Source organism: Chaetodon auriga, chromosome 1 (assembly GCF_051107435.1).
Source record: "Chaetodon auriga isolate fChaAug3 chromosome 1, fChaAug3.hap1, whole genome shotgun sequence".
NCBI lineage: Eukaryota > Metazoa > Chordata > Actinopteri > Chaetodontiformes > Chaetodontidae > Chaetodon > Chaetodon auriga.
In genome coordinates this window covers 26629067-26642895 of record NC_135074.1, presented here as the reverse complement: position 1 = coordinate 26642895, position 13829 = coordinate 26629067, and the positions used below count along the sequence as shown (strand labels likewise).

Genomic DNA, 13829 nt, shown 5'->3' with positions numbered 1-13829 from the left:
ATATCATTACATTACATACCCTCATGGACAAGGTCCTCACGTCCCAGTTAGCATAAACAGAATCAGGACCGAGCTGAGACACTGGGTATTTTTAAAAGAAATAACTCACCGTATGTGCAGTACAACCTCTTCTGCATCCCAGTTTGTGCCGACTTCATTACTTGGACAAATGAAATGATAAATTTCTGCCTTCTCTTATATCCACTGTGAAAAATGGCCCAGTCTTGCTCGTATGATGAAATTATGAAGCGTAGCAGTTACAAGTCCCGCTAAGCTCTGCATCCCTGCTCTTCATCACTGAGTCATCTTTGATAGCATGAGGAAAGTTGGAGCCCTTTGAACTAGCTGTGGGTTCATTAGCTTGTATAACATGGGTAATTGTGTGTCTGCATGAAGAGAATCTGCTGGACTTGAGACACTGACGCACACCTCCATACTGCGGTGTTATAATCTCTGGATAATGGCACACCACTTCATACCGAAGCTAATATTGGAGACAGTTATGTCACATGGGCAAAGTGATATAATCATTTGTGTATTTTGAAACATTATCTGGTCATTGGCTGTACAGCAGTGTTTGTCAGACACTTCATAATTGTGCTATAGAAGATAATTCTATGCAATGCTAATGATGCTAATGATGCTTTTTGGCTAGTTGCACAACTTGTTAGTTGTCTGGTAAATATTAAGCTCACAAAGAAGAAATCAGGGAGATGTTAAATGCAGGGAACCAAAAAAAAAAAAAGATTCGACTCAATATTTGCAAAAAAGCAGTAAATTACAGGCACAAAGATCACAAAGTAGACCTGGAAGGACTCCCAACATGTTTCAGGCTTCCTTGCTCTTACTCTCACTGTGAAAAGGAAAAGAAAATGAGGACAAAATATGATTGTGCAAATTTCTTCTAACTGCTAGATACTTGAATCATTTTGTGGTGTTTTTGTTTTGGCTCCACAGTTTGTTCAATAGGCTCTGTGCACAAGCCTCGTGACGTACTTCCGATTCCGCCTGAAGTCGGCAAACCAGTTTCCGGTTTACTTCCCTCTCCAGTCAAAACAGCGCTAAAATAAATACAAGGAATGAAAAATGAATCAACATCCACGAAAGAAGACGAAGTATAATGTGAGAGGGACTTTTAAGTTCCAGAGGACGGTGAATGGCTCTAATGAGCACTGTTGTGTGCCACTTTGTGCCAGCTCAAGTCGCTATAACAGCGAGCTTAGCTTCCACTGCTTCCCGAAGGACACCGAACTTCGTGCACAGTGGCTGCAGAAAATATGCAGAACGGGATTTTCGGTAACTCAGCATACGAAGGTATGCAGCCGACATTTCGAAAATGCCCAAATTCGAAATAACCCCAAAGGTAGACGGGTTTTAGCAGCAAACGCAGTGCCAACACTGTTTGAATGGAACAGTTACACAGCAACCAAGACAAGAGCCGGTGTTTGGGATCGCCGCCCTCGACTGACATCAAGCCGAGAAACATCACCTGTGCCCTGATCTTTGTCTGACACTGAAATGGACATAAAGTCAACACAGTTAGCAACAGTAAAGAACATACGAAGCAAACACAAAACTAAAAAATTAGCACGTTGCTAACGTCAGCTAGTCAGCTAACGTCACCAATAAATCACTTATCCTCGTACTGGTGAACGTAACTAGAGATGTAGAGACGAAACCCTTTTTCCCGTTTGCTCTTCGGAGCAGGAGAGTGGGCATCCACGATACGATGAACATCGTTGATAGATATCTTTGACAGATTTTGCAGGCATCTTGTAAAGTTCATTGTGATGACTAGCTGACGTTAGCAACGTATGTTCTTTACTGTTACTTGTTGTGCTACCTGTGTTGACTTTATGTCCATTTCAGTGTCAGACAAAGATCAGGGCACAGGTGATGTTTCTCGGCTTGATGTCAGTCGAGGGCGGCGATCCCAAACACCGGCTCTTGTCTTGGTTGCTGTGTAACTGTTCCATTCAAACAGTGTTGGCACTGCGTTTGCTGCTAAAACCCGTCTACCTTTAGGGGTATTTCGAATTTGGGCATTTTCGAAATGTCGGCTGCATACCTTCGTATGCTGAGTTACCGAAAATCCCGTTCTGCATATTTTCTGCAGCCACTGTGCACGAAGTTCGGTGTCCTTCGGGAAGCAGTGGAAGCTAAGCTCGCTGTTAGCGACTTGAGCTGGCACAAAGTGGCACACAACAGTGCTCATTAGAGCCATTCACCGTCTTCTGGAACTTAAAAGTCCCTCTCACATTATACTTCGTCTTCTTTCGTGGATGTTGATTCATTTTTCATTCCTTGTATTTATTTTAGCGCTGTTTTGACTGGAGAGGGAAGTAAACCGGAAACTGGTTTGCCGACTTCAGGCGGAATCGGAAGTACGTCACGAGGCTTGTGCACAGAGCCTATAGTACTCACAGTGATTAGGCTGCAGGCTTCCTGTCTAATTCATTAACTGACAAAAACACGAGAGGCAGCGTCATTAGGACCGAGAAACCAGTAAAATCTGACAGCACGATCATGTCATAAGCTTCAACACTCAAATTATTATACAAATTAACTGTGTGTATTATTTTATATATATATGTATCTGAGCCAAAACAGTTAGCATGCATGGACTATTAAGCCCCATATCACAGCTGATGTACGGTGCCATTTTCCCCCTGACTGATAGAGTTTACATGGTTCAGGCTCTTGTAGACCGTGCGCACTCAATCCGACCATCGCACGATGTGTCTCTTAGCTTTAAAGTCCTTTCCTTTGCCACTCCCTGTTTCTGAGATCCACATTTGTTTCTATGACGTTGTAGGACAAGCAGCTGGCCTGACCTGCCTCTAAAATGATGCACAAAGGACTTGCTTATATATTTTTCTCTTGTCTCCCCTCCATTTGATTAGGAGTTTGTTTAATCCCTTAGTAGGGCTCAGTTATAAGCTTTTTGGTAATGACTTGCTTAATCCTCCTACTGGAGATAAAACACACAGGCGCATTAACTTCAAAGCTCACTTCTCGGGTGCCTCGAAACAAAGCCTTATTATTGAGCAGTGATGCAAGTTTACTGGTTGATCTGTTGTGTTGGTGTAGGCTTGTCTGTCCGGTGGCCGTACTTTATTTGCAGGCCTGGAGTAACACCAAGGTTTTGGTCTCAAGTGCTTTTACAGTTAAATGGTGACCAGATGGATCGCGCTCGAAACCAACGCTGTGTTGCCAAGTCTGTAACTGTGTCACTCAGAGCTGCAACAAATCGTCAATAATTCGACTGACAGGAGATGAATTGGAATGCATTTCCATTATTGGTTGATAATTTTCTGATGTTTGTCAAGCACACGTGCTCTGGTTCCAGTTTCAATTGTGAGGATTTGCTGGTTTTCTTTTTCTTATTCGATAGTAAACTGCATATTTTTGCATTTGGGGCTGTTGAGCAGCAAAACGTGTAGATGTCACATTGGGCTTTAGGAAACGGTGATTTTTCTTTATTTTACAGCCTTTTATAGACCAAATGATTAATGGCCTAATCAAGAAGAGTGAAATTTATTATGGAAAAGTTGAGTTGCAGCCTTGGCGTTGCTAGATTTGGTGACTTTCAAGACCCCTTTAGCTACCTTATTTTAAAAGAACCCAATAACAAATCTAGTGGCAGCGACAGAACGACCGGCAGTTTTCCTTGAAGTGAGTCCTCAGCGCTGCCTCATGAATATGCAGACAGTCTGTCTCTGCTCGCTGTGGCTGCAGCTCTGTGGTTTCATCTGCAGTCAGTGGGAGAGAGGTGGCCACCCAGACACCAGGTAGCTGCAGATCCTGCTCCTTAGTAAAATTGAAATAGATAATTGTTCTGATTACATAGAAGTGGAAGGTCCAGTTAACCTTGCCATCTTTTTACAACCATTGTCATGTCTGCCATATCACACAATCTCAAGTGACTTACAGTTCACTCCTTTAAAGGTTCAGCTGCCTCTTGTTAACAACTCGATAGCGGACCTCAGATCAGTGTTGACTTTGAGATTTGTGGCTCTGCCACAAAGATTACAACCCTTTATGAAACAAGCGCTAATGATTTTTCTGTCGTCCGACTGTTGTAGAAATTTAGTAAATCATGCCTGGAGGGGAGTGTTAACATATTTTGCTGTTGCTCAGAATGTGAGCGGTGCAACAGGTCAAATAAGACATTTGTAGTCACTCTACTCGCATACTAAATGGTTTTGGAGTAAAGAAGTAAGCCATTTTTTTCCTGTCAGTTGTTGCCTTGAATTCATCCTGATGCCTATAGTGTCATAATAAGGCTCAGAACCACAACACACACACACACACACACACACACACACACACACACACACAGTCCCCGCTCCACAGGAACTAACATGCCTCCCAGCTTCAACATAAGCTGATAATTTACAGGCCGTCTCAAACCTCTACCTTACTTCACCCATGGAGGAGAGCAGTGAAAATGTCAGAGTTTAGTTAGGGCTACAACACCTGCATCTCACACATACACCGGGCTTCAGCTCCAATCGCTCCCCAAGGGTGGCTCACGATTGCTCAGCTTTTATTGCTGTGATGACTGCTTGTGATTCTTGCACCGGAGGACAGCAGGAGCAGAAAAACAACTCCATTTTGCCATCCCTATGCTCAGTGCTGCAGCGGCTTTGACATGCTGTAAATGTTGTACTTTCGGCACTGGGGACCAGGACAGAGATTAGCAGCTAGTTTGACTTGAAGTACATTTAGCAAGGTCACAGTGGTTTTTTGCTCTTTTGATTTCACAAGATTGTTTAAAGACAACTCATCCTTTCTCGTGGTTAACAAACAATTATAGTGTTAGTCGTTTGTTAGAATTTTCCCAGCCTTGTTAGTGGGGATTTGGGCAATAAGACATCCAAATACTTGCATATGTCAAGATAAGTCAGGCAGAATTAATACGCATAGTTTCAAGCGAGGGAATCACTTGTTTCACATGATGAAGCAACTAGAGATACCTCATATGTTATAGTCCATCACAATCAGCCTTTGATGATCCGCAGAAGCAGCAGAAAAGCTGCGTGTTATCGGACATGGGAGCTCCCTGGGACCTCAGCAATTAAAGACTGAGGCTGCTCGTCCTGTCAGTCTGTGGAGCCAATATTTGCATTTACAGTTAACAGCGGTCAGCACATATCATGAAGGACTTAGTCAGAGATCAAGAGGCTTTTACAAAGTCAGATGTGGATTATCAGGGCTTTGTTGTTTGCATACTGTAAGTGGACCATTTTGTGATTGGTTACTCGTAAATATAATGCCTATTTATGATGCCCTGATGATTATTATTTCCTGAATTGATCATTTGAAATATAAAACATCAGAAAACTGTGAGAAAATGTCAATCCCAGTATTTCAGAGCCACGGGTGACGTCTCCACATGCCTCGTTTTATCCAACCAGCAGCCCAAAACTCAGCAATATTCATTACCGTGGAAGCTGTCATCGAATGTTTGCCACTTTTGGCAAAAACTCAAATTATCAATTATCAAAATAAATTATAGATCTGTTGGTCAACCAATCTATGAATGAATTCATTCATTCTTTCAGCCCTTTATACCACTTCTGTAGCTTCAGCTTCAGTATATTGCTAAATTGGGGCAATTTCTACTGATCCATTAAGGATAAGGAAGTAAATTACTTCTGCTTTGTCCCTTAGCCTTCTGTCAGTGTGTTAAGACAAACATAGCACCCTACAGAAAGTGTGCCGAGCCTGTAAATATGTAAAGAGCTGTTAATTTTCTGCTACTTGTAAATGGAATGGAAATGGAAATGTTTATATAGGGATTAAATAATTAAGTGGCCCCAACTTCCTACTCGTTCTTCCTGCTTATCTTGAGTGAGCAGAAAATGACTTTAAGACACACTTACAGTCACACGTCTCCACGTTTTACCAACAGTGACACAGAGACCTTGACATTGGGGCTGTTATATGATTACAAAACCTCACAAAATGCAGTCATCAATCTCATTCAAGAACATTCTTGGCAGCGTTGACCCCAGAGCTGCTGTACTGTATAATGATTACAGTGTTTGGATTTTTTTCTTGTTGGCTGTAGTGCATCTCCTTACAAAAATTACAGCCCTTGTGGTTTGTGAAACAGGAAGTGGAATACGGGTGTTTGGGTGCACAAGGGGAGCTGGATTCGACTTAAAAAAAATAAACAAGCAAACAAACAAAAAAGCCTTGCAAGTGCCAAGTTTGATCATTGAGGTATTCATAAAGAATGATGCCATAAAATAAAAATGTAGCCTCAGCAAGTCTCTGCCTGTTATTTCAGGCACTTTTCAGTTTCCTGAGCATGTACACTGAAAATCTGCTTTTGTTTTCTAGTGTCGTTTTCCTTAATCTGTCAAGCATGGGAGACTTTTATCCTCCAACAGGATTGTCTTCCACCTCCTGTCCTGTTGCATCTGTCTTTTTTTCATATATTTTTCGTCAGTGTAGTTTTCCTTGCAGATCAAAACGGTGTTACCAGAGGGATTATCTCTGTGCAGTCCTTCCTGAGTTGATCTGATAACCAGTGGATTACTCAAAGGTCTATCCACATCTCATAAACAAGTCCTCATACCTAAACGATTAAGCTAAAAAGATCCAACAGTGACATCAAAAAAGAATGAATATTGAATAAAAGTACTTGGTTAAAGGTTAGCAAAAGATTGTGGTTGAGGTTGAGGAAAGATTGGCTTTATGGTGAAGAAATAAATAAAGTGGATGGTCAGCCCTGACAAACAACTGATGAAGGAAAACCCACAAGTCATAGAATAAACAACCAATGCTGCTGTTTTACTGGTGTGCACATAGTCCAAATACATGTAAGTGAATGTGAGTTAAAATACACAGACAGTGCAGCTATTATTTGAGCAACTAGCTGGACGTCGTTTGTTTGCCTTGTAATTAACTCATGCAAAGCAGCAGATGTGATTTAACAAACATCTTCATTTGTGGAGACACAGTGAGGAGGACATTGACAGCATTGTTACACTCGCTCTGTGTGGGGATGTGAAGACAGTTTATATGTGTTTAGAAACATGAAGAAGTGTGTTTGGATCTGTATTACACCTTTTACACCATAAACAGTATTATATGTTCTATAGGACTTGAAGTAATATTGATAAGTAACAACATAAAAGAAGTCTTGATCCAGGCTTCGGCTGCACTTACCTCACTGATGAAACGTCGGCACCCTTTCACAGACAGGGCTGGTTCAGGTCAGGTCTGAGGTGGGTTCACCTGCTGTCCCCTGAAGGCCTCCTGTTTTCCAGGTTCCTTTAACTGTGTCTTGAATGAGCTCTGTCACAATGAAACGCGCTTGATATTTGCAAGAAGCCTCGTCAAGTATACCGCTCAAGTGGAATTTCAAAAGTGTGTCATGTCATCATTCTTTTTTCATGCTGCTGATATTTTTAATTTAATGCGATGAAATATAGAATGAATAAAGTTTTGGTGTCAGGTTTGTTTAGCTTTTCTGACTTTTTTCTCTCAGCTTTGTCTGTCTTGGTCTCTTTCTCTTGATTTCCATCTCTCTACATCTGGTTTCTGGTTGGTTTCAGCCTCTAGAGCTACAGTAGTTTGAGCCACATAGAAAACCCATATTTGTCTGTCAGATGTGATTGAGACAGAGTGATATTACCTCAATCAGAACATTTCTGAACCACACACAAACTGCATCTTGTAACTTGCTTCCCTGTGACTTTAACTCTTCTTCCAGACTTCTTACTGATGCTGCATCAGGCTTTAAATTGCCTTCAAGAAATTGGATATGGCTTTACACGGATCGTCAGTGTGAGGCATTAGGATGCTCTCCATACTACAGTTCTTAAGCCCATGTCTATCCACCTTGAGCTTGAGCTCAACACTAGCGACGAGTCACTATAAAAAGAGCCAATTATTTATAGTGGGTTCCCCGGTCCTACTTATCTTTCAGGGCGCGGTCCCCTGGCCTTCTGCATCGCAGTATTCAGCATTGTCAGAGCTCCCATCAGCCCAATCTTTCATCGCTGCACCAGGCTGACATTTCTCTAAATATCAATGATAGTTTTTACGTGTGGCAGTACTTTATCAGGTGCAGCTTTCTTTCCACCGCTGACTGGAAGACAACAGCAGAAAGTTTTACACCAGAACCTTTCTTATGGATCAAAAATGAGAAGTTGCGTATTGGAGGAAAAAATGTTCTGTGCCTATTTTAGTGGACATTTCTCAACCCCTTTATTGCACAGGCAGAGCCTAAATCCACTCTCTGGCTATTAAAGCTTTGCTCCTAAGTCTTTTATTGGGAAGCTATTCTTCATCTTCTGTAACTTTCCCTCCCTCAACATTTGCTTGATTAAGCACTCTGGCAGTCCACTTTCCTGTGTTTTAAGACTCATCTAAGGCATAAACTTTGTTGAAGAAGCGATAGTGCTATAATTTGACTGCAATGTAGCACATTACTATTGTCCAATTACTGGGCATTAATTGTGCTGACCTTTAGTAGTGTGTCTAGTTTAAGCTGAAAAATTGAAAGGAACTTGGGGAGTAATGATTTTCCTCCTCTCCTTCCTCTGTCATTAGACGACCTAACTCTGCTGTCACTGTAATGGTAAATTCTATGAGCAGTAAGCTGTAATTAGTGTGGAGGAGGAGACCTGGGTATGTGTATTGATTTCTCATTGGCTTCGTGAATATGCCTGATTTGCTCTGCACATTGTTTGAGGTCTCCATTCTTATTGTGCAGTCTCAAATGTTGTTGAACTGCTGCTGAAAACATTGCTGTGAGCAACTCAAGTCTCTCTGATAACAAATCTTGACCCAAAGTGGTGTACAGAGTGTAATTACAATGAAAACAGATAAAAGTATAAATTGGAAAGGCGCATAACACATAATCTGATCTCGACTGAATATAAATGTGTGGTGACAGTAACCTTTGTGTGGACTGAAGAAAAAACATTTTCGTAAGACAGCAAATGTCAATGTACAACTTAATTGTGAGTAATAGTGTGAATCTTTCAAACTGGTAACTCGGGGGATTCAAGGGACATAAAGAATATGGGCTGAGCTGGTCGGAGATAGAAACAGCTGCCATTCCAGGCAAATCTCTAAAATTAAACTGATGGGAGGCCAGCGTTGAGGAGATATGGTTTGTCCTGCTGAATGTAACGTGAGAGGAACGATGATTCTGTTGTCTCAGTACAGTGAGTTTGTAGCTAGAGCCTTTTAGCGTAGCTTAGCATAAAGGAGGCTGCCGGCTCCAGCTACATACTTGCTATGCAGACGTGACAGTGGTATCAGTGTTCTCATCTGACTCAGTAAGAGATAGATAGAAGAGTTTGTCTGTTGGTATGAGGAACAGAAGTCACTTGAACGCCACGTAAAACAAGAAGCAAACAAAATTGACAAGCTGGCTGAAAGATTTGCATGACTGCAAGAAATGGAAGCAACTGCAGACGATTTCTGTGGGTTGTGAATGTGTCACACATGCACACACTGACAATCAAAGCACGATCCAGAGATTCTTGGTGGCCACAAAGCTCCGCTCTTGCATGTGTGACCACACCAGTTTGGTTTTGTTTGGAGTCTACAGTCTTGATTACCATCTCTGTCCTGTGTCTGTGCTTCTGACTCATCTGCAGCTCCTCAACAGACAAAAGTGATCAAAAATGTGTGTTGACACAAATTACAACTTGTCATCTATTTAGGGAAAGTTGTTCCAAGCGGCGTTCTCTTGGGTAACAGTGTTAGCATGCGGCTAATTTGCATTAGATGTCTTCCTGTTCCTTTTGGTTGTATTGAAATGATCTTTGAACAATACTGACCTCATTTAATTGATCTATTTGGTATAATCATTGGTGGTATACTGTAAATCAACTGACATTTCATAGATGTGGAAAATCAAACTTATTGTGAAAGAGCAGCACGCTTATGTTTCTCAGTGCATTTACAGACCAGAAACCTGCTTTCAGGCACTATTTGGATTAGCGCTTTCCCCATCCAGACTTCTCCTGGAGGAAGCTGATGTCTTGGTTATGTGTAGTCATGAACAAGTTTCTAATCAGCTTTTTCAATGTAAACATGTGAGAGACAAAGACGTCAGACAGGGACTGCTGTCAACAGAATTGCTGCCGCTTTAAATGAAAGATCTTTACACACAGAAATGTATTGTTTTCAAAGTAATTTGAAAGAATGACCAAAACTGCAACTGATGCTAAGTAGTCTCCAGATTAGTCCGTTTCCACTGCTAAACATTTGACTTTACTGAGCACCGCGCACTCACAGACTGTCCTCACGGCACTGTCCAAACGCTCAGAGAAAAAAATCTTGTAAAGCCGTGGCTGTAAATCAGGGGTAGAGGAGAAATCTTATTACTGACCTGCTGCATAAAGGCAGATTTTATAGTAACCAGGTTAATGCAGTTCATGTGAAAGTGTTGTAACCTGATTTCTCTCACTTGGTCTCTTGTAAATCGGATGTCATTCACTGACTGTATGCAGATTTGCATGTTTTTCACATCATCCTTTGCGCTCTAATAATATTGATCCAGTCGTGTTTCACAGCAGGCTGTCAGTCCTCAGTGCAGATTTGTCGGGTGTAAATTTCTTCACATGCCGATAGCAGAATGATTTGTTATTAGCCTGACTGTTTGTCAACAAATTATCAATCATACGTGTTTCTAATGTGTCCCTTGTGTTGGTGTCATGTAGGCAAGTTGTGACCATGCGCTGCCTGGCTGCTCGGGTGAACTACAAGACCCTCATCGTCATCTGCGCCCTCTTCACGCTCATCACTGTGTTGCTATGGAACCGCTGCTCCAGTGACACCTCCCTGCGCTTCCTGCCCCGTGCTGCCTTGGTGGCTCCGAGTCCCAAGGTGGGGGATGCTAGCATCAGCAGCCAGCAACACCCCCCACAGCCTCCAGAGCCCCCGCCTGTTGTTGGGGTCTCCGGCGGGATCAAGTATGAAGAAATCGACTGCCTGATCAACGATGAGTCTACTATCAAAGGCCGGCGAGAGGGCGGAGAGATCTACCTGCCCTTCAGCTGGATGGAAAAATACTTTGAGGTGTATGGCAAAGTGGTGCAGTACGACGGCTACGACCGGTTTGAGTTCCAGCACAGCTACTCAAAGGTTTACACGCAGCGTGAGCCCTACCACCCCGACGGAGTCTTCATGTCGTTTGAGGGATACAACGTGGAAGTCCGTGATCGTGTCAAGTGTATAAGCGGAGTGGAAGGTAAGGTCGTTTACAGTTTGAGGTACACAAAATCAAGTCACTGTGCATCTGAACATCAGGAATAGTCTGCTTGGGTACTAGAAAAACAAATGTGAAAGGCGTTTGAATCCAGGCCCTTTGAGAAGTAGTAGCTGTGTGTAGCAAAGGTCAACAGTCTCATCTCACTGGAAAAAAAAAATAAAAAGACCAAAAAACGAGAAACTCTTTGGATGGAAAAAGAATCGATGTGTTACACATTCAAAAGGTGACACAATGTGGAAAAATGTGACAGAAACATGGAACGTCAAGTCTTTCACATCACGTTACCTTTTGCACAAGTAATAAATTGATTCTTTATGCATCTCAAGAGTCTACAGCTCACGGAGCATAAAATACACACAATCAATGTGCAGTGCAAAATGCACGTACGCTTTAAACGTACATTTCTCATTCCGTTTGGATTTACTACGATGATGATGAACTTTGATGTCGTATTTAGGTGTTTAAAAACCCCACGTCACTGAGAAATATATGATTGACTTAATGAGGCCTGTTTCATCAGAGCGATGCGTCGTCAAGTCTCTGTTTGATCTGTGAGGAAGTGAATCGAGACTTGATTAACAAGATAGATCAAATTTCAAAAGCACATACTCAATCTCTGCCACCCATTCCCAGACGTTATTAGCCTCTCTTGAACACGGACGCCGCCAAATGTGATTTGTGTCGGGCCAATTAAAAAATGATGCTTTCTTCGCTGAGACGTGGTCTGTCAGCATTTCTTTGTATAGATATCCTGCTGGATGATTGTTAAATGAGTGTATCCCTCACTGTTCCTTCACACTTTGAGTCCGTCTCCAAAGTTGTTTTCCTTCAAAGGTTTAAAATAATCACCAGGAATTATCAGTAGCTTATTGTAAAAGCTATTGGCCACATTGTCGTCACTAAAGTTGGCCTGAAATCACAAAGTAGATATTCATTATTCTTCTTTTATTGTCAAATCCCTCAAACCACCACTAAAAAAAAAAGAAAGGTGTCATCACAGCAGGAACTCTGAAGATAGCAGCTGTTTCAAGTCTTTAAATGTTCCTCATCAATTCAAACATATCATTGTTATCAGTGATGATGATAAAGGTACAAAGGATGTGACTCATTATTATTTGTCCACAGTCCTGAGTCCTTTTCCACTCTCAAAGCGAGCTGTTGTTAAGGTGAGGAGATGATATATTCACCAATAGAGTGTCAGTTGCAGTATCCCACGTTGGCATTTCTTCTTTGACGCGGTGACACAAATCTGCTTTTCTGCTCATCACACAGTAGTTTTCTTTATAGAAAAATGTCCAAGGAGCATTGTTATCACTGTGTCATACAGTCGTTCGGAGGCTGCAGTACTTCACGGGTGCAGAGAATTCTGAATTATGAGGAAGGTCGGAGAGCCTGATAGCACATTTGGTTGATTTTCAGTGGACTGAATTGTTTTCTTTTTGTACTTCTCATTATTTTTTGTCTCAACTGCAGCTCTGTCTAAAGACCTTTTTGGCTGACAAATTATGCTGCCCTTACCATAATTATGCCCCAGTACAACACATGTATTATGGGAGGGAACATATATATTGGAAAATGGGTCAGACAGGAATCGAGCCAAATCTGTTCGTACCTCTGGGCTGAGCAGCAGGGAGCCAAGTTATTCTCACTCTCCCATTTCCTGCAGACCGTGTCGTTTAGTACAGAACAGAGGAAGCACATCTACACTCCCATGCCCACACACTTGCTCACACACACGCAATTTACCAAGGTCCATTAATTAAGCCAAAGGCTCCTCGCTATTTAACACTCCACATGCACAAGCAAACACACCTCTCTTCAGCTTAGCATATTTTTATAGGTGAAAATAGCAGTTCATTAATTAGCCTGTCGCAGTCCGAGGCACTGCAGGGCTTAAACAAGGTCATGGGAGCATTTCTCTCCCAGCGCACTCTGCTACCCATGGAAAAGTTATTTAACAGGACCCTCAGCAATATTCAGCGAATGTTGTGATGGTCCTTTTACATCGCTCTGGCTTCTGGCATGTTCTGTGGGGATGTAATGTGTGTCAGGAGTCAAAGTCTAGCATTTGTACTGATGGCTCAAGCTCAAGCAGACACTTGCTTCTCTAAACTGTGATACCACTGGGGATGAGAAGATCTTTAGATTGAGAGCATTTCAGATCAATTAGTCTTTGAATGCTAATATTTGCTCTCAATGTTTTTATTAGTCGACAGTCATACAAACGCAGTACTTTTATGTGCCGTTACATTTCCTGTAGAGTTTGCGGTTTTACAGTCGAGGGTTAGAAATTGAGGTGTTGCTTTTCCTTTTTGCACCAGAGCCTCCATGAGACAAAGAACAAAAGTTGAGAATAATGAGCTCCAGCAGCCAGGCCACTGTCATTAGTGGAAGTAGTTAATCCTCCCTAACAACACCCTCTTACATCACGACCTGCCTCGGTTTTTGTGTCTCTGGCTTTTTCTTGAACCATCTTTATCTTTGCTCCCTGGTCTATTGTAGACCACGATCACTTCAACATTTGCACAAACACACACACGTAAAACGCGTCCTATGACCTCTTAAGTGCTTGATACAACAC

General features: G+C 42.0%; 1 protein-coding gene across 2 annotated transcripts in view; it reads left to right on the top strand.

Annotated features, from left to right (window-relative positions):
* Window positions 1-13829, top strand: part of glceb (glucuronic acid epimerase b) — a 53844-nt gene that overhangs the window by 24500 nt on the left and 15515 nt on the right. For both annotated transcript variants that reach the window (XR_013077243.1, XM_076732369.1), the window contains exon 3: window positions 10698-11227. Coding sequence is in view for 1 of the 2 variants with exons in the window: in XM_076732369.1 (XP_076588484.1) it covers window positions 10711-11227 (517 nt within the window). In the remaining variant the exon portion in view is untranslated. The remainder of the gene's footprint in view (window positions 1-10697; window positions 11228-13829) is intronic.